Below are 27,890 nucleotides of genomic sequence, written 5' to 3'. Positions count from 1 at the left end.
ATTGCGCATCCAGCAGAGGCATAGTGCTAGGGAGGTAACTGATGTTGTCACAGTTTATTAGGCGGTCACACTCAACTCAGGGAGTTCCTTTCCCCCCCAAACAAGGTGGCACGCAATAAAGTGCTATTCCTTTCAGATTCACTTTGGTGAGGCCGCCAACCCGTCTTGCACCGACCCCAACAAATACCCTGTTTATCCAATGGACTAGGAACCAGGCCGGTGTATAGTAACAATATATATATATTTAAGGTTTGACTAGGAAACTAGCAGCCAATATCAGCCACCAATTCTGTGGCCATACCCAATTTCACAACAATAACTCTGTTATTAAAACAACACAAATACAATTTTAAAACATGCAATCACAACATATGACTCATTTAATTTCAATTTAACCAATAGAAAACATTCACAATGCAATGGAAAAATAGTTTTGCAACACACATTCAAAGGACAGGCAATGCTTTGGGATTCTGGTTTGGAAGGCAAGGGAATCAATGGGAAAATTCGTTTTTAGTCTTTTATTTGAAAGGCACAGTTGGGAAAAGGGACTCAAATGGGGAAATCGTTTTTCAACACACATTCAAATACAAAGCAATGCCTGAAATTTCTGGTCAGAGAAAAAAAGAACAAAGGGGAAATTCTGTTTTTCAACACATATATACAGATAAGATGCAATGCTTTGAAATTTTGTTTTGCACCCTCCACTCTGATTTGAAAGGTGGTGTTTTATGGATTACGTCTTTTGGGATTCAGGACACTCCACCCCTTCTGTACAGGAGTCAGGGGTTTCAGACACTGGCGTAACAGGGTCCCCCGCAGCCCCTGCGGTGCAGGGGGCCCCGCCAGCACATGTCCTGGGAGGGGCCCCCACTTGTAAATTCCCTCTGCATTTATAAAGAAATTATTTCTGTAACAGAAATAATTTCTTTATGAAGTCAGAGTGACTTCAAAAAGAAATGATGGGCCTCATTACGGGTTTGGCGGCAAACGTGCCATTGCTACCAGCAGATTGCCGCCAGACCCGTAATGATTTACCGGCGCCCGACTTCCCGGTAACACCGGGGGATTACAACCCCGGCGGTCTGGGAAGTCAGGCGCCGGCAAATGGTAAATCCCCATTTCCATAAAGTCCTATCGGACTCAATGGGAATGGGGACCATAGAAGCACCAGAAAGAAAAAAGACCTTGGCAGTGTGGCCAGCGGTGCGGGCTGCACACCCTTATTCCACTACTCAGTGGCGTAGTTCAAAAATAATCGTAGAAAAAATTCTTGAATTGATTCCTTTTTTCAAAGAGAAATTTTTAATAAATCAAACTTCATTCGCTTGCTTTAAATCAAATATAAATTGTAATGGCAGAATTCATCACATCTGCGGCCTACGCATTTCGGGTCGAAAAACCCTTCTTCAGGGCCTGTGATTACACCTTTTCTTATAATACTTGGTCTCAACACCATGACTCCCCGGGTAGTCAGACTGCAGCTCTGCCGGTGCTTCTGTGAAAACTATGCGGTGGATGCCGTTCTGCCTGGCAGGTCTGACCTGCCGGGCAGGACGGCAACCGCCCGCAGAGCTGTAATATGCCGGCCCGGAAACAACAGTGCCGGTGAGCTTACCAGCACCGTTGTTTACAGTCCGGCATAGTTGTGATGAGGCCCAATTTCTTTTTTAAGTGTTAGGGCTCCCCTCAACCCCATGATGTGTGCGTTTGTGAGTGTATGTTGAAAGGGTTCACACTGAAATGTATAGGTGGCTGCCTGTGCGAGTGTGTGGTGAAAGGGTGCACACTTTAATATAAGGGTGGCTGCCTGGGTGTGCCTGTATGGTGAAAGGGTGCACACTTAAGTATATAGGTGGCTGCCTGTGTGAGTGTATGGTGAAAGGGTGCACACTTAAAGGTATGGGTGGGTGACTGGGTGTGTGTGCCTGTATGGTGAAAGGGTACACACGTAATTTTATGGGTGGCTGCCTGGGTGTGCCTGTATGGTGAAAGAATGCACACTTAAATGTATGGATGGCTGGGTGTGCGTGTGTCTATATGGTGAATGGTGTGTGTGCTTGCGTTCAGGGGCGCAACAAAACCTACATTTCGGGGGCTAACCCTTCAAATGTTGGGAGGGGTGCCAACTTCATGGGCGGTGGGGGAGAGGCAAACTTATTTGTTTGGGTCATCTAATTTCTTTATGCTTTTTTATGAGACTATTCTAGTGCAGCTAAAATGTTACAAGCAGTTAACTCTCTCCTTTAAGGTTTAAAGCACCCACGTATGGACTGCTGTGAGAATGAGTGGTCTCCTGTTCCCTCTCTACCCTTCCAATCACTCCCCTGGCATGCAAGTATTAAACCCACATCACAATTTCAATTGCCTAAAAAAATTGTCATTTGAATGCAGGTACTAACAGTGAATTGCTTTATGTTAGTAATTGGTGGGTTCTTGTTAACAGAGAAACCCAGGTGCCGTTTAACATCTGTGTCCTTTTCTGTCTGGCAACTGCTCTGAAGGTCAGCCAGGTCTGGTCAACATAGCCCAACATTTCAGGGGTGGGGGGGAGTGCTGAATCCCAGTCAACTCAATGGTGTTGCACCAATACTTGTGTTTAATGCCTGGATTACTTATTGTAATCTTCATTACTCCTAGCCCTATTATTCCTAGTCCCAGTGTGTATGAGACAGTACTTGTGTCCTATGGGACTATAGGGGAATGGGGACCACGGAAGCACCAGCACCGTTGTTAACAATACCGGTTCTTCAGCGAAAACTCTGCAGGCGGGTGACATCCTGCTCGGCAGGTCAGAACTGCCGGGTGTGACGGCTCCCACCCGAAGAGTCGTAATATGTAAGCTTACCGGCACCGTTGTTTCCGGACCGGCATTCTTGTTATGAGGCCCTATGACACAATACACGCCATACATGAGCAGACAAAATAGAATCACTGGTGGATTTATATGTTTGTATTGATGTCCCTCATAATGGGAGCTTAAGCAGAGTTTCTATTTGGCATACTTTCTGTATTACTGTAAGGTCCAGATTGCTTTGATTTTTAATGGATGCTCTGCTTATGCTGGAGTAAGTGATACTCCTCGAATGGTCAATAGTGACAATGAAACGCATGCTCGATAGTTTCTATGTCATAATCCTGACTGTTGAAGGCTGCACTGAAATAAGGTTGCTATTTTTAGGTTGATTTTGTGTGGCTGTCAATGACCAGCATTGTATTAATTTTGAGGGGAGGGTAAGGGAGGTGTTCACTCCCCGAATAACCCTGGGAGGTGTTACCCCACACTCCCCACCTTTTTCAAATGGGGGTCTTCACCCTTGCTCCTCCACCCCCACACTTCCCTTCCATGAACATTACTCCCTGGCCTTCCTTCTCTTTAACTTCCAACACTCTAAGACATGGACTCTCTCTCTCTCTCTCTCTCTCTCTCTCTCCCAGGACTTCCCTCTTTCGCCTCAGCCGCACCTGACAGCCCCTGTGCGCACTTATGTGCAGTGAGGGGCGTGGATTGGCGGCTTGCATGCTCTGGTACTCAGTCTTTTTTGCGTGTGATCAATATATTGCAAGGAAAAAGATCTAAGACGCTGAAATATTTCCTGAACTTTATTTCAAGTAGCCATAGATAATATTTTATTAATCCAACAGCAGTACTTTGCCTTGAGCAATAAGGCCCTGATTCACAGAAGCGTTTTATAATGGCGCAATCCTATAGGAAAACGCTCTGTGAATCAGGCCCTAAATGTTGATATAATATGATGGCTCACCAATGCAGGTTATTGCATTAATCCAATGCTTAAAGGCTTTCATTTACATCAATTATAGGTTGCCAGGAGCTGCAGCTCTAAATATATGTTGATGATCCAGTAGCTATGCTCTTTCACAGGGTGCAATTATAGTACTGAGGTATACAGTGGGAGTCTGGCCCGGGTACAAATCTTTTGACCTATCCCAAATTGAAGCTTCTACTGGGCACTCCATATGAAATACAGACATATATGTGGCCTGGTTGCCATGTGGCCAGTGAGGCTTCACATAGTACAGAAAGAGTTCTGGGAATAAGAGGGAATAAGCTGAGGGAGGGAGAAATAGCCATAAGGGGAAAGGGTGATAAGGGACTTTGCCAGGAGGAGGTCTCAAAACAGAGAACACCCCAATTATATGCTTCTGTGTTAAAATCTTCAAAGTTAAAAAAAGGAATACCTACATATTGATAAACTGCTGTGCATTATAAGTACAGTAACATTTAAAATTTCAAATGCAATGGTTTAAAAAAAGCAAATTAAACGGTCTTGTGATTGGTCTTTTGAACGCGCAATGGTTCACCTCACCCTAACCTGCTTACTTCTAGCCTGTCCGACCTTTCTATATCCTACCTTCTTCCCTTACCCAGCCATACTGATCCGGGTTTCCTCACCACTCTTCCTCCTTAATCCAACCTCTGGAAGGTTATTTATCAGGTTACACTTTTTGGTTTATTCTTCATTTTTAAATTCGAGATTGCGAGCATTCTGTCCTTTCCAATTGCCGCTTTGAACATTGTTTGTTTGTTTATTGATTTGATAATGCGCACCAAACCCTTGGGTAGCTGGGCGCAGCAATACAAGAAGTCTCGAAGCTTAGTTCCATTACCTGTCACAGGCAGGTGCATACATGTACATACATCGATATAATACAGTGCAGATATTTGTAGATCAAGGAGCATGGAGGTTATTGATGAGTTTATGTGCATGACACAGACAATGCTTAAAATTACGTATACTTAAGGGAGAGCCTACAGTCCACCATTTCACTCTATATTCAGAGTAGGGAACCTGTGTACACGGATCCACGAAATATGGGCAAAGATGGGCACAGGGGTGTCGGTGGGTACAGACTATGCTGAGGATCAACGTAGAGTGTGGCCAGATTCAGAAAAGTGTGGAACAGGCGTTAACATCAGTCTTCATTCCAAAAGGGTGGGGGTAAGCACAGTGTCCTAAAGCTGCTCCCCTCAAACACAATCCACATCAAAACAGTGGCTCATGCTTACATGCAAATACGAAAGACTGTCCTGGCAGGGAAATTACTTCTCAAAGGAGTGGAGTTCCTTAATGCTTACTCTGGTTCAAATCAATATTTACGGAGAATGTATTAATAAAGAAAAGAAAAACCACATCAGAAGACGTGTTAGTATTTGTCAACTTTACATACTGCAGAAGTTATTTGATCTGCATTTATTATCACACGGTTAATGCTTGTATTCATAAAATTAAGACACACATAAATGTATTATTTTACATGCAAAATAGAATTGTTAAAGTAATATACAAAGGAAACTTCTCACAAACATACATGTAACCAAAAAGAGTCCTATATGCTAGACAACGACATCCCACAATTGAATGTTAGCGAACACCGGGGAAACTTCTGGGCATTAGCCTGACTTCAGCCTGAATTATGTAAACAAATCTTCTCTGTCTAACTAGACACAGAATATATATCGCTTCAAATACCGCCACAACGACAACGTCATGGGCTCAGGGGTCTGCTTACATGTTACATTTTCCAAATACACCACCGACAGGAATTAGTTTGACAGCACAGTACCTTGGTGTTGCCCTTACCTATGAGCAGTGACAAAAAACGTGAGCATCTCTTCATCCCCAGAGAGGTGGCTGGTATCAAAGATGGCGCTGAACTCATACTGCGGAAAGAGAAAGCGTTCAGTTTGTGTTAGAGCATGGACTTCTCATAGTGAGTACTGTGGGAGTCAAACGAAAAGAGCAGCATGTGTTTCAAACGATGAAATAATGGCATTCCTGTAAGATAGCTCATGTTTTTTAGTTTATTTCCGCAGGCTATTATAAGCTCAGTAAAAAAATGTGTGGCTTTTTTTTTTTTTTAACAACTCGCACTTTTTGGCGGGGTAACATGGTATTCCAGCCATCTAATGCATAGGTCGTTCTTGATAAGAAATCAAGACTACACAGAGACTTAGGTACAATTGCCCATTACCCACGTCACAATGCTCCTCTCCCCAAACCCTCCTTAGCCATCAATAAGTCGATCAGACTAGGAAACACATCCGAACTCTCTCCAGTAAAACCTTCGTTCACAAGGTACATTACAACCCGTTTCACAAAACAGTGGGTGTTATTTTCACCTTTCCTACTGCATTCGCAACACAGCCATATAAAGTGAAATGCAAGCCTGGGCACAACTTGTATTTAGTTCACTTGGTACTGCATGAAATTTCACTGACTTATCTGTTGACCAACGCTTATAAAAAGTACCCTCTCCCCCACCTTTTCCATACTTGTCACGCATTCCTATCATACTTCCTTTCAACAACACATAAAACACAAATTGTGCACTTTGTGTACACGTTAGGGTCTTTCAAAATCGCCTTGCTTCCTTAATGTGTTATGCATTTTGACTGACAACTTCTATTTGCATTATTTTTTGTGTATTTGGGTCATTATTTTATTCCACATTTTTAATTTTGGACGGTGCATCATTTATTCCGTGTTTATTTCTGCTTTGCATATCACAGAACTTGACACCACTTTATCTAACCAACACAACGTTCATCCTTAATCAAGCACCCATCTGCGACACCCTGAGTTTTCAGACCCGGCTGTTTGAACTCTTAGATGGAAAAAGAAACCGCCGTTGCGTGAGCACATCCTGATGAAGGTGCCTGTGCTTTCGAGGAAGCTGAAAGCTTTCAAAATTTAAGGTGTTGTTTTGGGGCTGGACCTGTGATCATACAGGCCAGCCGACCCAGATCTGCGGGCATGCAGCCAGGGCAGAGTGTCGTGATCACTCGGACTTGTCAGTTTTGTTTGGGATCACCCAAGCACAGCATACAGGTCTATAGGCACACGTGCCAGACACACACACAGACCGTGAGCACATGGCTTATGGGAACAAAATAATGAGCAGGAGACAGAGTTGCGGGTCAGGGAGTCTGCCGCTGTACTACCTACCGCACGTGCCACATATGGACGGTACAACAGTGAATGCAGTAATACTTAGATTTGGGACACCTGGATAGAGGGAGAAATGCCTAAAATGGGGTTACAACAGTAAATTCAGTAACACCTGGATTTGGGACACCTGGATAGAGGGAGAAATGCCTAACATGGGGGTACAACAGTAAATTCAGTAATACTTAGATTTGGGATACCTGGATAGAGGGAGAAATGCCTAAAATGGGGTGTGCCCGGTGTTCATACAATGCAAAACCACAGTTTTAATGTCTTCTAAATTTAACAAACAATATTGTCCTACAATTATATTACTGGACTCGGGTCTACCAAATATGAATGCAATTAATGTGCCAGTTAAATGTGTAATGTTAAATGTAATGTTCACCAAAAGTACAGGTGGTATGCATGCAATGTGCAGAGCCCTCATCTGCAGTCAGTTGCTTTAGGGTAAGTTATTCGTTTATGGATGCTACTAGCTTCACTTTTTAGTGTAATGTGCCCATCTAGGTGGCTGTGTTCCACACCAAATTCGATCTATGCCAGCATGACAAAGCAAATCACACATCACCTGGCAGTGTGCAGGAAAGAAACTTGAGAGATTTAGACAAAAACAGTAAATAAGTGTAAACTATCATTGGCAAATCAACCCAATAGTTTTGGCTTTTATGTAGGGTAGGCATGTTATAGGCATTTGCCAGGCACTATAATGATACTTAACTGACCATAAGAGGGCAACAGCTGTTTCAGTACCCAGGCATATGATGTCAGTGCCTGAATACCTACTTAGCACCTATAAAAAAAAACTGTTGGCTTTCCCAATGCTTCTTTTAAAGGGACATCAATGCAAGGAACCAATATAAGGGCAAACATGCTGCTTATAAAGTAAGTGTCTGAAGGTACACTTGGTTAAGACATGTTTATTTACACCAGCAGCTCATTTACATCTGCAATTAAGACACTAACTCTTAGAAGACTGCAGATGTGTTACAGTGATAGGCCCTATGCAGCACAAAGTTTGATGATACAGCATGAGAGAATTAGCTCAGTGGGATCCCAGGGGGTCGTGGGTGTTTTGGGCAGGGAGTGGCAGTTAGTGGATGGGAAAGGCCACAGGGTCCCTCAAGTCCACAGGCAGTTAATTGGTGTATATAAAGTAAAACAACACCCTCAGGCTGTGTGTGTGTCCCTACTCACACACTATCTCCCTCCTATTATTTATTTATTTATTGTGTGTTACAGTTTAAAACAGAAATAAACTTTTCACACAAAATATCATGCTTGAAACAAACAATACAAACACACCTTACGAACAAATTAATCTAAAAAGTTATTCAATTCAACAATTCATCAATTCATCAAGCTTAAAACAAGAATCCAAAGTATTACAACACAGTGCATAATTCCTAATTCATCATACAGGTTAAAATCTGAGTCAATACAAAGCTCAGAATATGTATCATTAGAGAATATTCACAATTAAAATCATTTTTTCCCCATAAATTAAATTAATAGGTCAGTTGATCAGGAAAGATAATTTCTAAAAATCTTATTGCTTCAATCATCAAAGACACTGGTGGATCTCCAAGCAAAGTGTACCACATTTTATCGGTCCCTTCAAGTTTTGGAACAGACAGAAACCTTCCTATAGTTTTGTCATTCAGAGTAGTAAGTTTGAAACATACCATTAGCATGTGGTATATGGTTTCAGTTTCCTTACGACACAGCCGACATAACATCTCACATCTGAGAATATTTTCTCTAGCACCTAGTACCTCACATGTGGCAAATAAATGGAACTTCAAATACAGCCACGCGCGCCAACATTATTTAGAGGGATATTTTTGCAATGTACCATTCGTTACCCCTCTAGATCTTATATCATAAATACAGTGCTCAAACAAACACCCTTTATGTTGACAACAACCTCCTATTCTCAGTACAATCCAAATCGAACATGCATTTCCTGGCTGCATTACGTCAACACAAAAGCATTTCCTCAGAAATACCACCCCCTGCCATGATCATAGGACACTTTTTAGCACAATCAGAGAGAGGTTTGCAAGCTTCTGACAACAGTAAACATTGCAACTCCACAAACAAAGAGCCACATGGCCACAGGCTTCTATATATAATTGCAACCTTCTCCAGTCGATTGTGGCTTGGAATGATATAATGGCTAATATATGTCTTATTGCAGGCAACTGGGTACCCTGGGGCAACAAGAGCACCTTGCAACAAAGCTTGCCCTCAAATTGCAACCAGGCCCCGTTGGCATTTTCCACTTCCGCACCATGTACTACACTGGGAGAAAATGTTGACAGTAAACTTTCAAAACAGGGAGGAGTGAAAATCGACCATACTTCCTCTCAAGTTGTTTCAACTGAGATATTGAATGTATTATTGCGGTCTTACTAGGCGACCATTGTTTGTGGAGTTTATTAGTGCTACAAATCTTAGTTCCCAGATATGTAATGCATTGGACTTGTTTTAATTTCTGTCCATTAATCGAGCATTTCTTTTTTTCTTTATCAATTTATTTAAAACAATAATTTGAGATTTTGCCACACTAATTTCCTTGCCCACACTCTTAAAATAATCAGTAGCTGACAGTAGTGCTCTCTAAAGACCTATTTGGGTGTAGGTAAGTAAAACCAAATCATCCGCATACAGGAGGTACGGGATAGACAAAGCACCCAATATTGGAGGCAAGATATTAATTCCTTCAAAGGATGATCCCATATCAGCTTTATAAACATTAAAGAGGAAAGGGACCAGAACACATCCCAGCCTTAGGACCCTCCCACTCCTTATCCAACCTGAAGTATTTCCAATGGCATCCAATCTCACTTTTAATCTGGTCTCAGAGTGAAGAGCCATCAGCACGTCAAACAGCGCAGGAGGACACCCCTGAGATTTTAACTTTAACCACAAAAGGGCCCGGATCACACAATCAAATGCTTTTCTTCTATCTAGAAAGGTGACAAAAATCTGTCTTTTGCTTAGCCGGGCATGTGTCGTCAAGTGCGATATAATATGGCAATTCAGGGAAATATTTACCCCTTTCTTAAAGCCCAATTGGTATATGTTGTTACGCAGCAGGATGCTTGTTTGCCAGAGTAAGTAATTAAAAACCAAAGTTGACAAACCTTTCTATGACCCATCCAGTAATGAAATAGGTTGGATCCGGTAAATTACGACCTATATCCTGCCTTATGGATAAGGACAACTTTAGCATCCCTGCAAGAGGCAGGGATTGTCTTAACTTCTTTATTATTGTGGAACAACTCTGAGAGTATCCGAGACAATAGTTCTGGATCTGATTTTAGGGTGAGATTGGAAAGGCCATCCGGTCCGGGTGCATTCAAACCTTTTGACTTAATAATGCCCCCATACACCTCATCCACACTAGTGTCAATAAAATCCCATTTAAGTGGATCTGACTTTCGATCCTTATTTGACTCAGTTACCACCAGGGGCAGCTCCCATAAAGGTCAGTAAAAAAGTCAACCCAGACATTACTCGCAATCGGGGTTGTCTGCACAGATCTCTGGAAATGTCTTTCTTTGACCGAAGACCAAAAAGACGAGCCATTTTTTTGCTTTAAGGCAAACAGCATTATTTTTTGCATCACGCTGATATTTCAAATGCATGCTTGCTTTCATCTGATTCAAGTAGTCTTGATTTCACTTTTTTTAACAAGGGAAATGTAGAACTCTCCATTTTCATAGTAGATCTAAGTTGTTGTCTAAACTGTTTTTCTTTTCCATATGGGTGACATTATCAAAGGTATGCATATGTAATTTATTATTCCCAACCTTACTCAGAGCATTGCCTGAAATCAAATCTAGAAGCGCATCTTAAATACAGGCAACAAAACTTCTCACTGTCAACCTATTCCTATTTTGTACCAATAAACATTCTGTCATTTTATTATTAAATCTAGTAGCAAATTTCGGGTTTCCAAAAAACATTTCTATTTCTCCCTCTTATTTCCACAAGACGGGAACTATATATTCGATTTCCAGATATAAAGTAAGAATCAGACAGAAATGGTCACTATTTTCCTTGCTGACAATCCCTAGCCTTTCTACTCAGTTAAAAATATCTTTGGGCAGAAAACAATAATCCAAAATCGAACCTGTACCAGATCCCACTCTAGTGAAATTGGGTGGAATATCTTCCTTGATATTACCATTCGCTAACTACATATCCCAAATTCCCAGTACTTCTTTCCAAAGAATCTTTTATCTCGGGCCTCCTGTTCACTTGAAAGAGAACATTCATAGTATTTATCTTCCAAACATTAACTATTTAAATCACCCAAAAGGATACATCCGCCATTTTCATGCAGGTATAGTTTGATAATTTCCTGAATGTGTACCCAAAAATGTATTAGAGTACCAGTACTTGGGTTTAAAATAAAGATTAAGAATTAGGCAGGCATATATATCAAGTTCACCCTTTACATTCATCTTGACATTTACAGCCAATATGTCTCTATCCACCGTTGGTAGTTTTTCCATTATTAAATTAAAGTCATTACCTCCAAACGGTCTTCTCATTAACCTTCCTTGCAGGTTCATAGCAGATAGTATAACCTTGTAATATGGGGGCTTCTAGAATTCAAGATTCATGAAGTGCGATACATTAGCATGAGAGTGTAGGAATTAGACAAGTGTGAGAACCCTCACATGTTCCAAGAGGCTATTTTAAAGTTTCTTCCTCAATTTTCCGAATGGGCCCTGACAGTTTTAGTATGTAAACTATTTCAGATATATGACCAATCATATTCGCCTTCCCTTTTTGGACCCAATGAGTCTGTCACCAAATAGGATGTGTTATATCTCAGGTTTCATTTCACCAACAAAGTCCCCTGCAAACTCCCCTCCATCTCACTTCTTTTGATAAAGGCTACTCCATCGTGAGAGATTGGTACATCATAACCCATTTGTTTGAGAGACTGGCAAAATTACATTGCTAATAAATTCTGATTTAGAAGCAAGTCTAACAATATCTACTCTCTCCGGATGAGTGAATTGTACCTGAGTCAAATCTCCAGACTTAATTGGAGGCAGCCAATTTGGGAATTTCTTTGAACAAAGCCAGGAAATATTGCCTATTGAGAAGAAGAAATGCATGGACTTTAAAGGTGCTTTCAACATATAAGGAATGAAGATTTTGACATAGAGGGAACATAGAGTGATAGTTCTAGTTATGACAGCATCTGCTTTACCATGTTGATGTATCTCACCATTGTTAGGTAACTTAAATGTAGTTTTGGAAGTTTTCACAGATTTTACTATTTGACTCTCTATTTTATTAATCACCTTTTTCCTACGTTCTTCTAATGAAAGAAACACAGGAGAAAAGTTATCATTCTCTTTCATAGACAATTTCTTATGATACCCCTCACCTTTAAACAAAACAACATTTCTTTCTGCCAATGAAACGCCTTTCAGAATTATTTTTGGAAACAAACGGTATGACACTTAAATCAGCATTTGAATTCACCAACGTTTTTTTGGGAATACATTCATGAGCAAACTGTGTCAAGGATAAGCCTATATATGTAAACTGTGAAACCTGAGTTACCACATCAAAATCATCAATGGGAACCGGGTCACGGCACCCAATAGCTGATTCACTCATACTCACTCGACTTAAATCAGGAGAGATAGGATCTGCATCAGAGTAGACAGATAAAGCATTCAGATCCAATAACTCTTCCCGATGTATTAAAGGTTTTAGGAATTGCCTAATAGTCCCTTTACTCTCTGGCAAGGAATTTAATTTTGTCTTCAAATAATTTTTCTAATGCTTCCTGTTAGTAATACCTATCTTTGGGGAATCCACTTCTTTTTCCACCTCTTGGTCGGAAGACGGATCACCATCACAACTGTCCTTAACTCTGTCCCCGGGGTCGTCTGGTACTAGCCTAGTGTCTACAGGTGACTGCCATTTAATTTGACGCAAACATTTCCATGAGCCCCTAGAGCCCTTCTTTGAAGGATATTTCTGGTACTTTGATTTTTTTTTGTAATGGGTTAACTTTATCAACCTTCAACCATAACTTAACAAACAATCAGGTACCGGCTGATCACTCGCCCTTCCATTTTCCAAACCCTGGCCACTGCTCACATCATCATCCCCCCTAGCTTCCAAACCAACTTGAGTATTATTGGTTACTTTGCCAGTGAGTCCAAAGTCTCCCTCTGCAACCCGGATTGTCATAGAGCTTACATGGCATCTACTTGGGATTCCCTAGAAACAACATTAAATGGTATAATGTGGGAATTAATATAAACCCTCCAAAATACACATTTTAAACAATACATTTTTTAAGGTTTGTCTTATATCCCGGACCTCATATTGGACGAATTCATGGCCTCTATCCATTGATGGTAATAGATGAGAGAGGATGGGAAAAGAAAAGACATCCACTATATACTCTTGGCTGATGACATTTGGCTGGAACCCACAGATGTATATGTCTCCTCACTTGCAAGAGGAGGCTTTGTGTGTTGTATATAGTCACTCAAAGCATCTGGTTCAGATTGAATCTTATTCTCCGGAGTGTCAGATTGATTAACAACTAATTTAGGAGTTCTGTAAAGACAAACCTTCCCTTTTATCCCAAGCTGGGGACTCAACCCACCCAGGACCCAAGGAGGCGCACCCACTTTGCTAACTCATGGGAAACTGTTGGGGCCAACATTGAGACATCAGCAATTAAGTCTCTTTGTGGGCAGTTTACCATATCCTTCAAATATAAGTTTTCCAGTGAGCATGACGTTCCAAAAAGGTTAGAAACCACAGTGTCCTTTTGATCAATAGATAGAGTCAGAGGACTAGTTGTCTGTCTCTTTTTAGGGGAAGATTGCAAAGTTATTTCAATGTCTTTTCCTTTTCCTGCTACAACTTCTGTAAACATTGTTAAATTATAATGATTGTCCCATGTTTGTATTGTTAAAATAGTATTGTCCAAGTTTAACTCCTCCTCCTCATTACTTTCAACCCAGTTTTCAGTGGTACAATGATGGGGGGAAATACAAATATCAGAGCTTGGCAAATAGATGAAATAGGAGCGAGGAACATGCATAGGGCCTCATTACACGGTAGGCGGTAGGGGTTTACCGGTACCGGTAAGGGCACCGGTACCGGTAAACCCCTACCGCCTTACTACGAGTTCCCTTTGCGGGACCCGACTTTAACGGCTGGTTTTACCAGGCGTTAAAGTAGGGTGCCGCAAAGGGAACTCAGAGCTAATTACAGTACCGCAATTTGCGGTACCGTAATTAGCACCTTCCCCATCCCCATTATGCCCTATGGGGGCAAAAATGGGAATGGGGAAGAGCCTTGGTGAATGGGGAATTACCGCCCCCGCTCACCTTGGAGTAGGGCGGTAATTCCGCCATCCACCAAGGCGGACACAGTAAAATGCTGGCGGCAACCATGGTGCTAATAGCGCCATGGTTACCGCCTACCGTGTAATGAGGCCCATAGACTCACCCAGAAATGGTAGGCAGCCAAAACGACTCTCTGCTCCACTGCCGTCCATTGAGCACCTAACACATTGCCGGCATTCCACACCAGGCTTGTGTTGTGTAGGGAACACTCCTCCTCCAGCAAGTCGGAGAACAGACTTGCCCTGCCTTGGGAGCGTTGAAGAGAAAACAAACTCCAAAGCATCCAGTGTAACACGGCAAAAAGCGATCCTTAGATAAGGTGTCTGCAAGGCCAGTTTGTAGTAGCCAGGCATCCTCCAGCACCCTACACACCGACCCATACTGTGGGACAGTCAGGCGAATCGCAGTGCACTATATAGTTCTCTCAGTGTAGTTCGTTTTCCCAGGTGCAAAGAGGATGTTAGTCAGCACTGCAACAAAGTAGCCAGGCCTTTGTGTCAATTTCACTTTGCTATTTGTGAGGGGGGACTCGCCTATTTCCAGTCCGCTTCAATGACGTTCCAGCAATGCTTACCAGCTCAAGTGTGCTGTCTGGCTCTGGCAGGCAAGCAGCAGTCACAGAGGATGTTCACTAATCGCTCTGTACGTAGTCAAGTCTGTAACAATGTGATTTCACTCATTTCGATTGAAGCAGCTCTTATAAAGCTTTTGTAAGCAGCCCTGTGCGGTTACTGCGGGATTCTGCAAGGGGAGCTGCAGGAAAACTACTGCCCCTTACACTGCCGCTACGCTGACGCTTGCATTGGAAGGAATTTTAAACCCAGCGTCGGCGTCGGCAGCACTGCTCCTCCTCCTATTACTCGCTCTCAGGGTCAGGCACGAGGCACAAGTTTAAACACAGCAACACTGCAGGAAAACTGCTCATTACACTGCTGCTATGCTGACGCTTGGGTTGAAAGGAATTTTAAACCCAGCGTCAGCAGCACTGCTCCTCCTCTTATTACTCAAACTCGGGTTCAGGAACAAGGCACCATTTCAAACACAGCACAACTGCAGGAAAGCTGCCCCTTACACTGCCGCTATGCTGACGCTTGGGTTGCAAGGAATTCGAAACCCAGCATCGGCGTCGACAGCACTGCTCCTCCTCCTATTGCTCCTCTCAGGGTCAGGCACGATCGAGGGACAATTTTAAACACAGCAAATCTGCAGGAAAACTGCTCATTACACTGCTGCTATTTTGCTTCTTGGGTTGGAAGGCATTTTAAACCCAGAATCGGCAGTGTGGCGCTGCCCCTTGAAGGGATGCGCACGCGGCAGCGTGATGTTTCACGCCACCACGTGCAGTATAAATAAAAGGAGCGTTCCTGGCCGCGGCAGTGCGACCGGGAAGCCCGAGCAGTACAGACGTGTGTCGTGTGAGTCTGTGCTAGATGGGGGCTTACGGGCATCGCGAGCGGGTCAGGACAAAACCCCAACAGGCAGCACTGCTCCTCCTCCTATTACTCACACTGAGATTCAGGCACGAGGCACAAGCTCAAACACAGCACAACTGCAGAGAAACTGCCCCTTACACAGCCGCTACCCATCTCCCACCTATCTGTACTCCAATGCAATAGTCCCGACTTGTAGGTGGCTCTAAAGTACCACCTAATAGCCAAACTAAAAAGGGAAAAGACACAGAAGAGCAACAGTACTGAGTCGGTAATTAGAAAGGTGGAGACCATAGAATCTGAGTGTTAAGTGAAAGAACAAAATGTGGATACATGATCATGTACAGAAAACTAGAAAGTTGAACTGCAAAGGCTAAACACTAAAGGCGTTCATTAAAAGAAGCTTTCATGTTTACTATTAACAGAATTGACATGTCGGTCTATCCATATCTGCCTGCATTTCAAAATGAAAAACCCAGAGATCTACATCACTGCAATGCCCCGCCCACACGTTCATGAGGCCACGCCCACATGCTCAACCCAAATATTAAAGTGTCACGTTATCTCATGCTTTCAACAACCAAAGACAATTGCAGCGAATTGTAATTGCAGCCTGGATCTTACAGTACAGTGTGTCTGCAATCAATCTTAATCGCCAACAAAGCAATGTATATTAAAACTTAATTCACTTGCTAACTTTCCTCTGTATACAAGGGAGTTAACAGATATAGCTCTGCCAAAAGTTCAAAGGCGTTTGGAACATGGTGGAAAATGCTAATGCGGCTAAGCCTTGGATAAATATTGCATTACGACATGTATTGAAAATAAATGTGTGCCATTTTATTCTAGTTGTGTTTATTTAATAATATATAGACTTTGCAAGGTGATGGTTTCAGTATGTTTGATTGGTGATAGGGCTGGTCCCTTCATTTTGTATACAGCGCAGCCAGGCACAGAAAGGAGAGTGCATATGAGTCCGATGCAGCTTTCAACCTATTGTTCCCCTGCTTTCCTTGTGCCTCACCGGGGGAGGAGCGTTGCTGTTTCTATTGGCATGCATCAGCAATGTAACGATTATCCTCGCACTGAAAAGTGTGCATTGTGTGTTACTTGTGTGCATTTGATTGGCAACGCTGCGATGGCCGGAAAACCCAGAGACTCCACGCTCTTCCCCAGAGACCTGGAGAAGAGTGTAAAAACCCAGAGTCTCTGGGCTAAAGCCAGAGGTTAGGCAGGTATGGCTCTATCCAGTGGTGTACCGAGCGGGTGGGCAGGGGGGACAAGCTGCCCCCGCACAGGCACTTTTGAGAGCCTGAGCGGGACTTTTGTCAGCGGGACACCTCTCCCGTCCAGCACCTCAATGAGAGTGCCCAACGGGAAAGGTGTCCCGCTGGGAGGACAATGTGTGCTGAGCAATTCCTGCCCAGCACGCTCATTGTCCTGGCAGCAGGACACCTTACCCTTTCTGAATGGGAGAGAAGTCCAGCTGCCAGGACAATGTCCCAAGGATCTTCGGGCAGGGGAGGGGCTCTCACATTGCTCTGTGTTAACAGAGCATTTCAATGTGAGCCATTAGGCACTGATGGGAGAGAGGGGGGATTATAAGCAGGGACTTGTGTCCCTTTAGAAATGTGCATGGGAAGGAGTGATCTACAGTGAGAAGGAAAGTGTGCATAATGTTGTCCTAAGTGTGTGATCCTGGGCAGATCTGCAGCTCTGTAAGTGTTTTACTTCGGAGGGTATGTTAATATATCATGCTGTTATTTTAAAAAAAAGCCTAACTATAGAGTTGTTCCATATATAACAATTGTGCAATTTAGGTATTTCGAACCACAAAGTTATTTGCCACTTGGCTTACTTATCACAATTTATTCTAAAGTCACTTGCATGGTGCCTCCAAGTATCAAAGACTGATGATGCGCCTTGCAATGTCCTTTTCTGTGAAGTCACCTCTGTTGGTGCAATCCATATGCAAATTAGGAGGCTTGTATTTATTTTGCCCCAGAGAGCCTGGACAGAGAGGTCTAATAGATGAGTTCTATACATCTGTAATGATTTGCAATTTTATTGTTTTTGTTATGTGTTAAAATGCCATCTCCTACTAATGTTACCAAAAAGGTAGATTGGGACAGGGGTGGGTGGTTTGTGGGTGCAAATGAGACCATGCGGAATTGCGTGCACTGCATTTGTGGGGAAAGTAGAAGACTTTTTTCGTGTTTCGCCTCCCCCACTCTTGCGATGCTGGATACTCCCCTGGATCTATCATATATAAGATTTGAGGATCTTTCCATTTGGGCAATGTTGAAGCAATGTAGAGGTATTATCCTAGATGTTCCAGAATAACTAAAATGCATGGATATCGTCTCCTCGCACATGATATGAGAAAATGCATCTCTCTGTTACAGAGTGTGCAGCTGGTCCTCAACTGACAGACAAGGTAGCAGAATAAAAATGCTGACAAGGCAATGGACTGATTAATTTGGAAGTATGAGATGCCTCTTGCTGGAAAAGAATGTCGAGTCCTCAAGGCTACCACCTTTTCTTAAATGGTCCACAGTGGATCTGCCAGCCAAGAAGAGATCTTGGCCATTCTACTAATTTAAGGAAATGCCACTAAGTAATCCACTCTTCAAGCAAGAAAGTGTTTAAAAAATTATTTTACAGAGGGACGAATCTTTACAACGGTCCAATGAAGTGTCATGATTTAATGCAGTGTATAGTGTGAACAGCAGGTCGGACCATTCTTTTTTGTTATTGAGGGGTCTGTGATATAATAGGGTAATAACAATGAAATATACAAGAGTCACAGACTACCCCCTTGTCCTGTTTTTTTGTTGCTTTTGACCAATGTTAGCTTATATTTGCAGACACATATTCACAAACAAAAGACAATACTATACCTAGATGTTTTTACATACAACACTTTAAACTTTATTTATTCATATCATGGACAGTGGGCCTCATTACGAGTTGGGCGCAAAGGCATACCAGGCACCGATAAAGACACCGGTGCCGGTAATCCCTTTGCGCCCTATTCCGAGTTCCCTTAGCGGGTCCCTTCCTTAACGCCTGGTTTTACCAGGCGTTAAGGACGGGACCTCTTAAGGAACTTTAGAGCTAATAACGGTACCGCAATTTGTGGTACCGTTATTAGCACCTTCCCCCTCCCATTGAGCCCTATGGGGGCTCAAATGGGAATGGGGAATGGCTTTTTCAATGGGGATTTACCAGTCCCGCAAAGGTCGCAATAGACTGGTAAGTCTCCATTGAACGAGGGCGGACTCGGTACCGGTATTGGATGTAGTCATGGCGTTAATAGCGCCATGATTCCTCCAAACTCGGAATGAGGCCCATTGTCTTTTGTTTGTGAATATGTGCCAACAAATATAAGCTAACATTGGCCAAAAGCAACAAAAAAACAGCAGAAGGGGTAGTCTGTGTCTCCAGTATATTTCAATGCTGTTTATAGTGACAGCAATCCATATTTAGCAGTGTTGAGTGACATTCTCTGGCAGGCAGTCACAAGGAGTCAGCCAGGGCATCAGAGACTGCCTACTAAGACTATCAGAATGACACGTTTGAAAAACAAGCCCAGGGTGCAGCCATCTGCTGCCTGCTTCTTGAATGAAAGGAAATGTGAGTCCATTAATGAGAGCAGTCGTGCTAGTGTTTGCAATGTGGGTAACGCTGGTCTAGTGTTGAAGGATTTATAGGATGTGGCTAATTAATGAGCCAAGTTTACTCTAGTTGAACAATAACAGGAGGGTGTTTCATCCATTTCTGCTATTGGTTTCAGGCATAAGCGCTTTAACTCTTGAGCATGTTCTATGTTACAAGCAAATACAAAGATGTACGTGGAAGGGAAGTAAATGTCACAACGTCCCCCTACTATTCAGAGAAATCCATCATTGTTCCCTTACATTATAATAAATAATAATAATAATTATGCCACCCAAGCAACGTTCCTGGATTGCTTTTGTTGGTTTTCTTTTCCCCCTACTGGGGATTCGAACCTGTGCTCTTCTGGTAACACTCATGCGTCACATCTAACTGATCTATCTCGCTAACGACAGATTGCTTTTGTTCATTCTAGTGGACTTCTTGGGACATAACGCCCATTCCCAAGCTGCCACACAGCCCCGCTCGGCATCCGTTTGTCTTCTGCAATTAAACAGGAGTTGATGCAGACTCAGCTGTCTGTGCAGGTAATAAGAGTGGGGACGGGGGAGGGCGGTCGGGGTCTATAGTCCTAGGCGTGTCCCTTAAGAGGTGTGAATGGTGAGTGATTGGAAATAGAATGCATGAAGCTGTATTCCGCAGGGAAAATGACCGAAATTAATGGTGGTCATGTAAACGCATTTCCTTGCACTATTTACTTCAGTCGTGATAGAATCCTTGTGAAACACAGTGTTGTGAGTTGAAGCAGAGGAAATGTAGGACCTTAAACCAAGGGGATTCAATTGGGGTGGGGTTGGACTTGAGTATGGGGTGGATCTGGATTGATAAGGAGGCGGGGCTAACGTGTTCCCCTACCTTTTTTACACTTCGACCCCTGAGTAAATGTGATATATATAGGTGATAGTACACAACAGGATGACCCTTCCCATCTTGTACTGGCCTGTTAACTCGAGTTAAGGGCCCGAGTTCTCTGAAGATCCTTAATGATGGCAGTGTAGTGTGCTTTGACCAACTGAGATGGACTGACCTGCCCTGCTAGGTATTATCGTCATTACCACCCGTTAGATTCTAGGTGGACACTGTAGGTTGTGGTGCTGTCCCTTTAAGGACACGCACGGGGCGAGTGATGTTTCCCTCCGCTGCGTGCAGCTAAAATAAACAGGACAGGGATTTCAGGGGGCACCGGAACACACGGCGCCACTTACAACAGTGGCGACGAAGCGGGACGTCGGCCCGGGACAGGAGGTGAGGGTCAGGAATTCTTTGCATACAATTTTCTTTCCAATACTGAATGCCGCAGAGAGAGGGCGATGACCACGCGGTTTGGTGGCCATCTTATACAAATGATCAGAAGGGTCGCAGTTCTTATTTAGAGTGCCTGTGCGCCCTGATCCAACCATAATTTTTGGATTCCCGGATGGGAAAAAGCTGATATTGTGATTTCTTCACTTTGAAGGTGTTTTTAAGCACTTTCTCATGTCGAGTGTGAGGTTAGGAGCTAGGGGAGGCCTACAATCTCTTTGTTTATCCCCTGGGCCCACCCAACTAAATTTTTGGAGTCACTAGAGTGGCTAGAGACTCCCTTTGATGCAATCCTTCCATATTTGAACTGTATTGAACTATGGTTTTCCTGGGTACATGCCTGGTGCCCCATTTTTCACATTTTGGTCATTTCCCAGAGGTGCCTGTGAGGGCATTGTTGTTGTTGTATGGTGGTAGAGGACGTCATCAGAAGTCTGGTAGTGCAGTGCCTGGCCAACATCATCACACTCATCAACTGTGTGCAGCACCACGAAAGGAGAACACCAGTGCATGTCCACGAGTTGCGGCCCCAGTTGTCTTTGAGTGGGGTGCCTGTGCGCTTGCTGCCATGCACGTTAACAACCAAGGTCCGGCAGTGCCTCCTGTTCCCAAGCCGCCACTGGGTTTGAGGCAGCAAGGAGCGCTAACGCCCATGCCCGAATTTGACATCTCTGGTGCTCCATCCAGCCTCGGTCCCAGGTGGAAAATGTGGATAGACAGGATGGATATGTACTTCAGGGCCACAGGAGATACCAACGATGACAGCAAGGTGGTGACTATCTTGTATTCTGCTGGCCAAGCAGTACATGAGGTATTCCAGTCTCTGAGCCTGCTGACGCCACCTATGATGCAGCCAGGAGTACTTTATGCCACTCGCCAATGCGGACTACGAACGCTTTATCATGTGCTCTGCCCACCAGAAGGATGACGAGTCATTGGACAATTTCTATGGCAGGTTGTGGCTGGGACAATGCAGACACAATGATTCAGAACCAGTTGATCCAAGGGTGCTCGTCCGGCAAGCTGCGCAGACAGGTTCTGCGTGAGCCAGGAATTACACTGCTGTGAATCCTGGAACATGTTCGCTGCCAGGAAGTGTCTGAGGTGAGGGCTTCGAGAATGGAGGCAGCTGTGCACCCAGGTAAGGTGGAGGACATGTGCACAGTAGGCCTTTGCCAAGGTGACAGAGGGGCAAGACATCCTACTGGCTATCAACGTGATCGGGGCACAAGAGCAATGGAATCCTGCACGAAATGAGGATATGACCTCCCACAGCTGGCTGAATGCTCAGCACAAGGAAAGTCATATGGCCGGTGCGGGCGGCAGATCACTATGCCCGGATGTGCCGAGCTCCAATGACAGTGGTGGTCCCGAGAGGGCCTGTTAGAGCAGGGTTCTTTAGACAACAACGCCCGCCCAATGTTGCCCAGGTCGATCAAGGGGATGATGGGCACACTCGGGAGGACGAGGAAGAGGAGGAGGAGGAGTATGTCTTCTTTATCTCCAGTGTCAGCGCTCTGCATCCCAAGAACCGAACACAGCCACGGTGTCTGGTAAGAGTGAACAAGTCCAATGTCCTGGTGCTGGTTGACACAGGGGCATCCGTCAATGTCATGGCGCGGGGACACTATGATGCCATGGACAAGCCACCACAGCTACGGACACCCAAAGCACAAATCTTCAAGTTTGGCGGTGAGCGGCCCAGCCCACTAGGCGGAGCATTTGTGGCGAGCGTGGAAAACAGAGGGTCGGCCATCAGGGCCCGTCTCTATGTCACGACAGTCAGCAGCAACACCTTGCTGAGCTGCGCAGCTGCAGAGGCTCTGGGCATAGTGAGCTTTGCCTACTCTGTCTACGTGGAAGACGTGCAGGAGCTCCTAGTAAAATTCAGTCAACTGTTTGAGGGCATTGGTCGCATGGCAGGTGAGGCTCCACATTGAGGAATCGATTCAACCAATTCCCTTGAAGCACCACCTGAGGGAATTGGTTGACAAAGAACTGGACAGCCTGGTGGCCCTTGACATCATTGAGAAGGTGGGGGGCCCGACGCCCTGGGTATCTCCAGTCGTCATCGCCAGAAAACCGAAACAAGCAGACTCTGTGCGGATATGTGTGGACATTTGTCTCCCAAACAAGGCGATCAAGAGGGAGTGACACATCACCCCTACAATAGACAATATCATCACAGAGCTACAGGGGGCACGGTTACCATCAGGTAGTGCTGCACCCCGAGTCGCAGTACATAACCACATTTACCATCCACCGTGGCCTCTACCGCTACAAACGCTTGAGCTTTGGGGTGTTGTTGGCAGCTGAAGTATTCCAGAACATTGTTCGAGGGGCGCTTGCTGACTTGGAGGGTTTACTGAACATAAGTGATGACATCTTGGTGTTCACGCGGTCTGAGGCGGAGCACTTGGGCAGGCTGGTCAAGGCACTCGAGCAACTCCAGTCACTGGGGCTGACACTGCACAGGGACAAGTATGAATTCCTAAAAAAGAAGATCGAGTTCTTTGGCTTTGTATTCAAGTAAGGGGGTGTGTCACCGGAACCTCGCAAAGTGAAGGACATCGTCGATGCCTGACCCTCTGAGAATGTGTCAGAAGTCAGGAGCTTTTTAGGAATGGTCACAAGGAGAAAGCCGCTTTTGAAGATGCAAAGGGGGCTTTGACAGCAGAGGTCACCATGGGCTTTTTCGACCCGTCCTTACAGTCGGAGATTGTGGTTGATGCCAGCGCGTTTGGACTAGGTGCGATGCTCACACAGACGGATGCCAACAATGAGGTCCGGCCTGTTACTTATGCCAGCAAGGCGCTGTCTGAAACAGAGCAAAGATACCTGCAAATTGAAAGACAGTCCCTTGGAGGTTTTGGCATTTCAGACTTTATGTGTTGGGGGGACCGGTGATGGTTGTCACGGATCACAAGCCCCTGCTGCCCAAACTGGCGGGATCATCATCTAAGCCTCCTGCAAGGATTGAGAGTTGGATGTGGGCACTGCTAGAGTATGGTGTCTCCATGGTATATCAGCCGAGCAATAACAATGCCGCCGACTATTTCTCAAGACAAACCTGAAAGACAGAATAACATCAGTGCGGAGGAGGCAGATGAGGACATCAGATTGGTGGTTGAAGCGGCTACTCCCAACTCAGTGCCGATTCAGGCGCTGGGGCAGGCGGAAGCTGAGGACGAATGCTTCATCTTACTGAAGGCAGCTCTTCAACAGCGCTCCTGGAAATCTGTAGTCGTGACGCTGGCTGTGAGGACCCAGGAGGCGAAGTCAGCGCTTGAACAGTTATGGAGAGTGAAGGCCGAGCTGGCGTTTGCAGAGTCAGGACTGCTGCTCCGAGGTGACAGAATCGTGGTCCCACAGTGCATGATCACCCAGGTAATTGAGCTGGCACACCAGGGGCATCAGGGCACAGCCAAGACAAAGGCCCGTCTGCAGCAGAAGGTGTGGTTTCTGGACCTGGAGAGGGGGGTCAAGGAATTCATCATGGCATGTGTGTGGTGCCAAGCAGCATCCATGGTGCAGAGGGAGCCCATCATCGAGAAGATGCCGAGAGGGACCAAGCCCAGGTAGATCATTCACACGGACTTTGGGTCCACAGGGCGGGACACACATTTCCTGGTGGTCGTGGACAAGTGGTCCAGGTATCCAAAGGTGGAGTTCATCGAGTCAGTGGCCATGAAGAATGTGGCTGTCGTGATGCAAAAGATCTTCGCCACTCACGGCCTGCCCCAGGTGCTCTAAACTGACAATTGGCCACCCTTCCAAGGGGAGAGTTTTGCCCAGTTAATGGAGGAGTATGGTGTCCATCATCGCAAAGTCACTCTTCCATGGCCCCAGGCGAACGGCGAGGCGGAGCGATTCATGAGAACACTGAACAAAATCTTCTGCATCGCTCAGGACCAGGGGCATAACCTGCAAAGGGCTCTGTACCAGTTCCTGCGGGAGCACCGAACCACCCTGCACACGTCCACTGGCGATGTTCAAGCGGTGTCCCAGGGGTCTCATCTCGGAGGTGGGTGAGAGAGAGCTGGCGGTCATCGACAATGAGCAAGTGGAAAAGGAGAGGAGTATCAGAATGGAGCAGGAAAATGTCAGAAGAGGACTCTGCCCCCAGCACTTAGTTCCCAGTGACAAAGTGCTTGTAAAGAACAGACATCCTCAAGGGAAGTTGTCCTTGACGTACGAGCCTGGCCCATTGGATATGGTGACAGTGCATGGCTCAATGGTAACCACCTCAGATGGAACTGCCTCTGTCACTCACAATGCCAGCTTCTTCAAGTAGTTTGGAGAATCCAGGTTGGAGGAGTTGCAGCAAAGAGACATGAGTGATGTACCGGACGAGGGCGGTGGCCTGGCCTATCCTCCAAGCTCCCCGGCTCGGGGGAGCTCAGGTGAGGAGGGCCCGATCCGGGAGGCGGGCAGGAGGTATCACCAGAGGGTTTGCAGGGGGAAGCCTGACCACCTAAGTGACTATGTTTTGGACCCCTGAACTGGTGGGACCAACCCAGGGACTGGAAAGAACCCGTGGGACTGGGGTGGTTGTAATAAAAGGGGTTGGTTTCTTTGTGTGCAGTGTGGTATTACGTTATCTGTGTATTTGACATTCTTCTATTTGTTGTTATGAAAAAGGAGGAGTGTGGTGCTGTCCCTTTATGGACACTCACCCAACGGAGTGACGTTGCACTCCGCCGCGTGCAGCTTAAATAAACGGGGTGTTCCCGGCCGCATCAGAGCGACCGGAGAACTCGAACCAAGCACATGTGTGTGTGTTACTCTGTGCAAGGTGGAGAGTTCACGGGGGCGCCGGAATACACTGCGCCACTTACAACATAGGTGATAATGCAGTTTAACATAAAGAAAAGTCTAAATGTACCTACTGTTTTACTTTATTCTTACTCACTCCACCCAGGCTGCACTAGTCCCTTTTCTATCTTCATTACGCGACCATAATGAAGATAGAAAAGGGACTCGTTGGAAGACAAAACCAAAGTAAAGGCACATTTTTGTTTATTTTTTTTTAAAAGAATAGATCTGTTATTGCTACAGGCAACCAGAGAATGAGACTATTAGAAAACTCGGAACGCGCTCGTGTACTGTTTGCACTGCAGCCACTCCGCTTATTTAGCTCCCCTGCCAATTCCCTGCCGTATGAGTGAGTGGACAAGGACGCCAATAATTCAACCCCTTTTTGAAGATCGTTTTTCAAATATCTTGGTTTCAATGAACAGGGCATGAAGAAGATGTCACGGGTGGTGTTCGTATTTATTGTGCAAAAAAAATATGCATGTTGTTCTCCGGGTTTAAAGCACCATCCAATAGAGATTGTCCTATTGCAGTTCTCTAACATGCTTTTAGAGGAAGCAGGTTTGTGGGATGCCGTGCTTATGTGTTCCTTATCTAAGCCTAATAAGAACTTACAAATGCAGGTGCCTTGGGTTTAAGTTTTTTTTTCCATCTAGCGTTAAGTGCATTCTCTACATCATGTCTAATGGATGCATGGCACAAATACACAAGTACAGAATTATCTAAATAGCATATGGTTATTCGTGGCAAGACGCCTGGGCTTAGTTCACAGCCTCTGTGGCCACACCAATTAATCAAGCTCATAGTTATTGACATGTCAGCATCACCCACCAAACATGCCATACGAACACATCAATGAACAGTAAGTAATTCAAATAGAAGAAAAGGAATTCTGAAGAAAGGCACGTTCCTGCAGATATTCCCACTGGGTAGTGCCTTAGGGAGCTAGGGCCAAAAAGGGCTACATGCTTTCTGCTGGTCCCTGTCATTCACTCCGATGGGATAGCAGGTCAGTGTCACACTGATGTCACTGCTCAGAGACAGCAAGCAGAACTGGAGATACTCCTTCCCGCAGGGAGCACGGGTCAATGCTGGAGAGTACCCGGATACATGAGTGAAGGCAGGGAGTCTTCTTAGTGGAACTAGAGGAACAAATCCAACATTTTGGGCAATAACATTTTTTTGTAGGACAGGGGCTTTTCCAATAGTCATCTTACCCTAACCAGTCCCACTAAAAATGTTCAGAAAACAATAGGAAAACAATTCCAGTTTTATATGTTTGCTAAAAATAATATGCAAACGTTATCTCCATCTATTCATTTCACACCAAGGTGAAGTGAAGAACCCGAATGAGATTCCCAGGCCCTTTTCCTGCAACTACTTCCATGTATGGGGAGGGAAGGGGAAGGCTGAAGATGAATGCCAGAGCGGGCTAGTGGTAGCCACATATTCAACAGTAGATCGATTGCTTCTGCTTTCCCACTGATGGAGCGTGATCCTAGAGCAGGGGTCTACCACATTCGGCTCAATTTATGCTTAGGACTACCACTGTTAATGGTGAGGGATCAGGCAGCATTGGTTCACATTTTGGAGTGAACCCTTGGTCGTTAAAAGGCACTTTCAGCAGCATGTTCATAAACAGAAAGTGTGATGACCTTTGCACCAGTAATAATGCTCTAAATTGCGTCTTCCAAAACATCCCACTGACAAGGCAGACCAACTGGAAACCGACATACTCAATGAAGATGGAAACGCATCACAGATTATATTATTAGAGAATATGTCACATAACAGTACATGTTGATGGAGCTCGTGCTATGCAGCAGGCACGTGCCCAAGAACACTGACCCCTTGGAACTTGGCTTCAACAGGATGTAAGCAAAGCCCAGTACTAAAGAACACATGTGGGCCATGCATGACAATGGCCCACCTCCAAAAACTGGGAAAATATTATTCACCTGGGATGTTATAGATCCCCTGAAAGAGCAGGTTCGCACAAGGAATGGTGAGGGGCCTTGAAAGAGCAAGGTCGAACAAGGAACAGTGAGAGGCCTTAAAAGCTCTAGGTTAAACAAGGAATAGTGAGGGGCCTTGAAAGAGCTAGGAAGAAAAAGGAGCAGTGAGAGGCCCTAAAAGAGCTAGGTTAAACAAGGAATAGTGAGAGGCCCTGAAAGAGCTAGGAAGATCAAGAACAGTGAGAGGCCCTGAAAGAGCTTGGTCGAACAAGGAACAGTGAGAGGCCATGAAAGAGCTAGGAAGAACAAGAACAGTGAGAGGCCCTGAAAGAG

General features: G+C 44.8%; 1 protein-coding gene across 1 annotated transcript in view; it reads right to left on the bottom strand.

Moving 5' to 3' along the window:
- Window positions 1-27,890, bottom strand: part of ITGA9 (integrin subunit alpha 9) — a 1,159,507-nt gene that overhangs the window by 316,502 nt on the left and 815,115 nt on the right. Inside the window, exon 20 of the mRNA XM_069613210.1 lies at window positions 5,604-5,683. Coding sequence (XP_069469311.1) covers window positions 5,604-5,683 — 80 coding nt within the window. The remainder of the gene's footprint in view (window positions 1-5,603; window positions 5,684-27,890) is intronic.

This window comes from Ambystoma mexicanum, chromosome 5p, assembly GCF_040938575.1.
Source record: "Ambystoma mexicanum isolate Mex_15411 chromosome 5p, UKY_AmexF1_1, whole genome shotgun sequence".
Classification (NCBI taxonomy): Eukaryota; Metazoa; Chordata; class Amphibia; order Caudata; family Ambystomatidae; genus Ambystoma; species Ambystoma mexicanum.
This window is presented reverse-complemented; position numbering and strand designations above follow the sequence as displayed.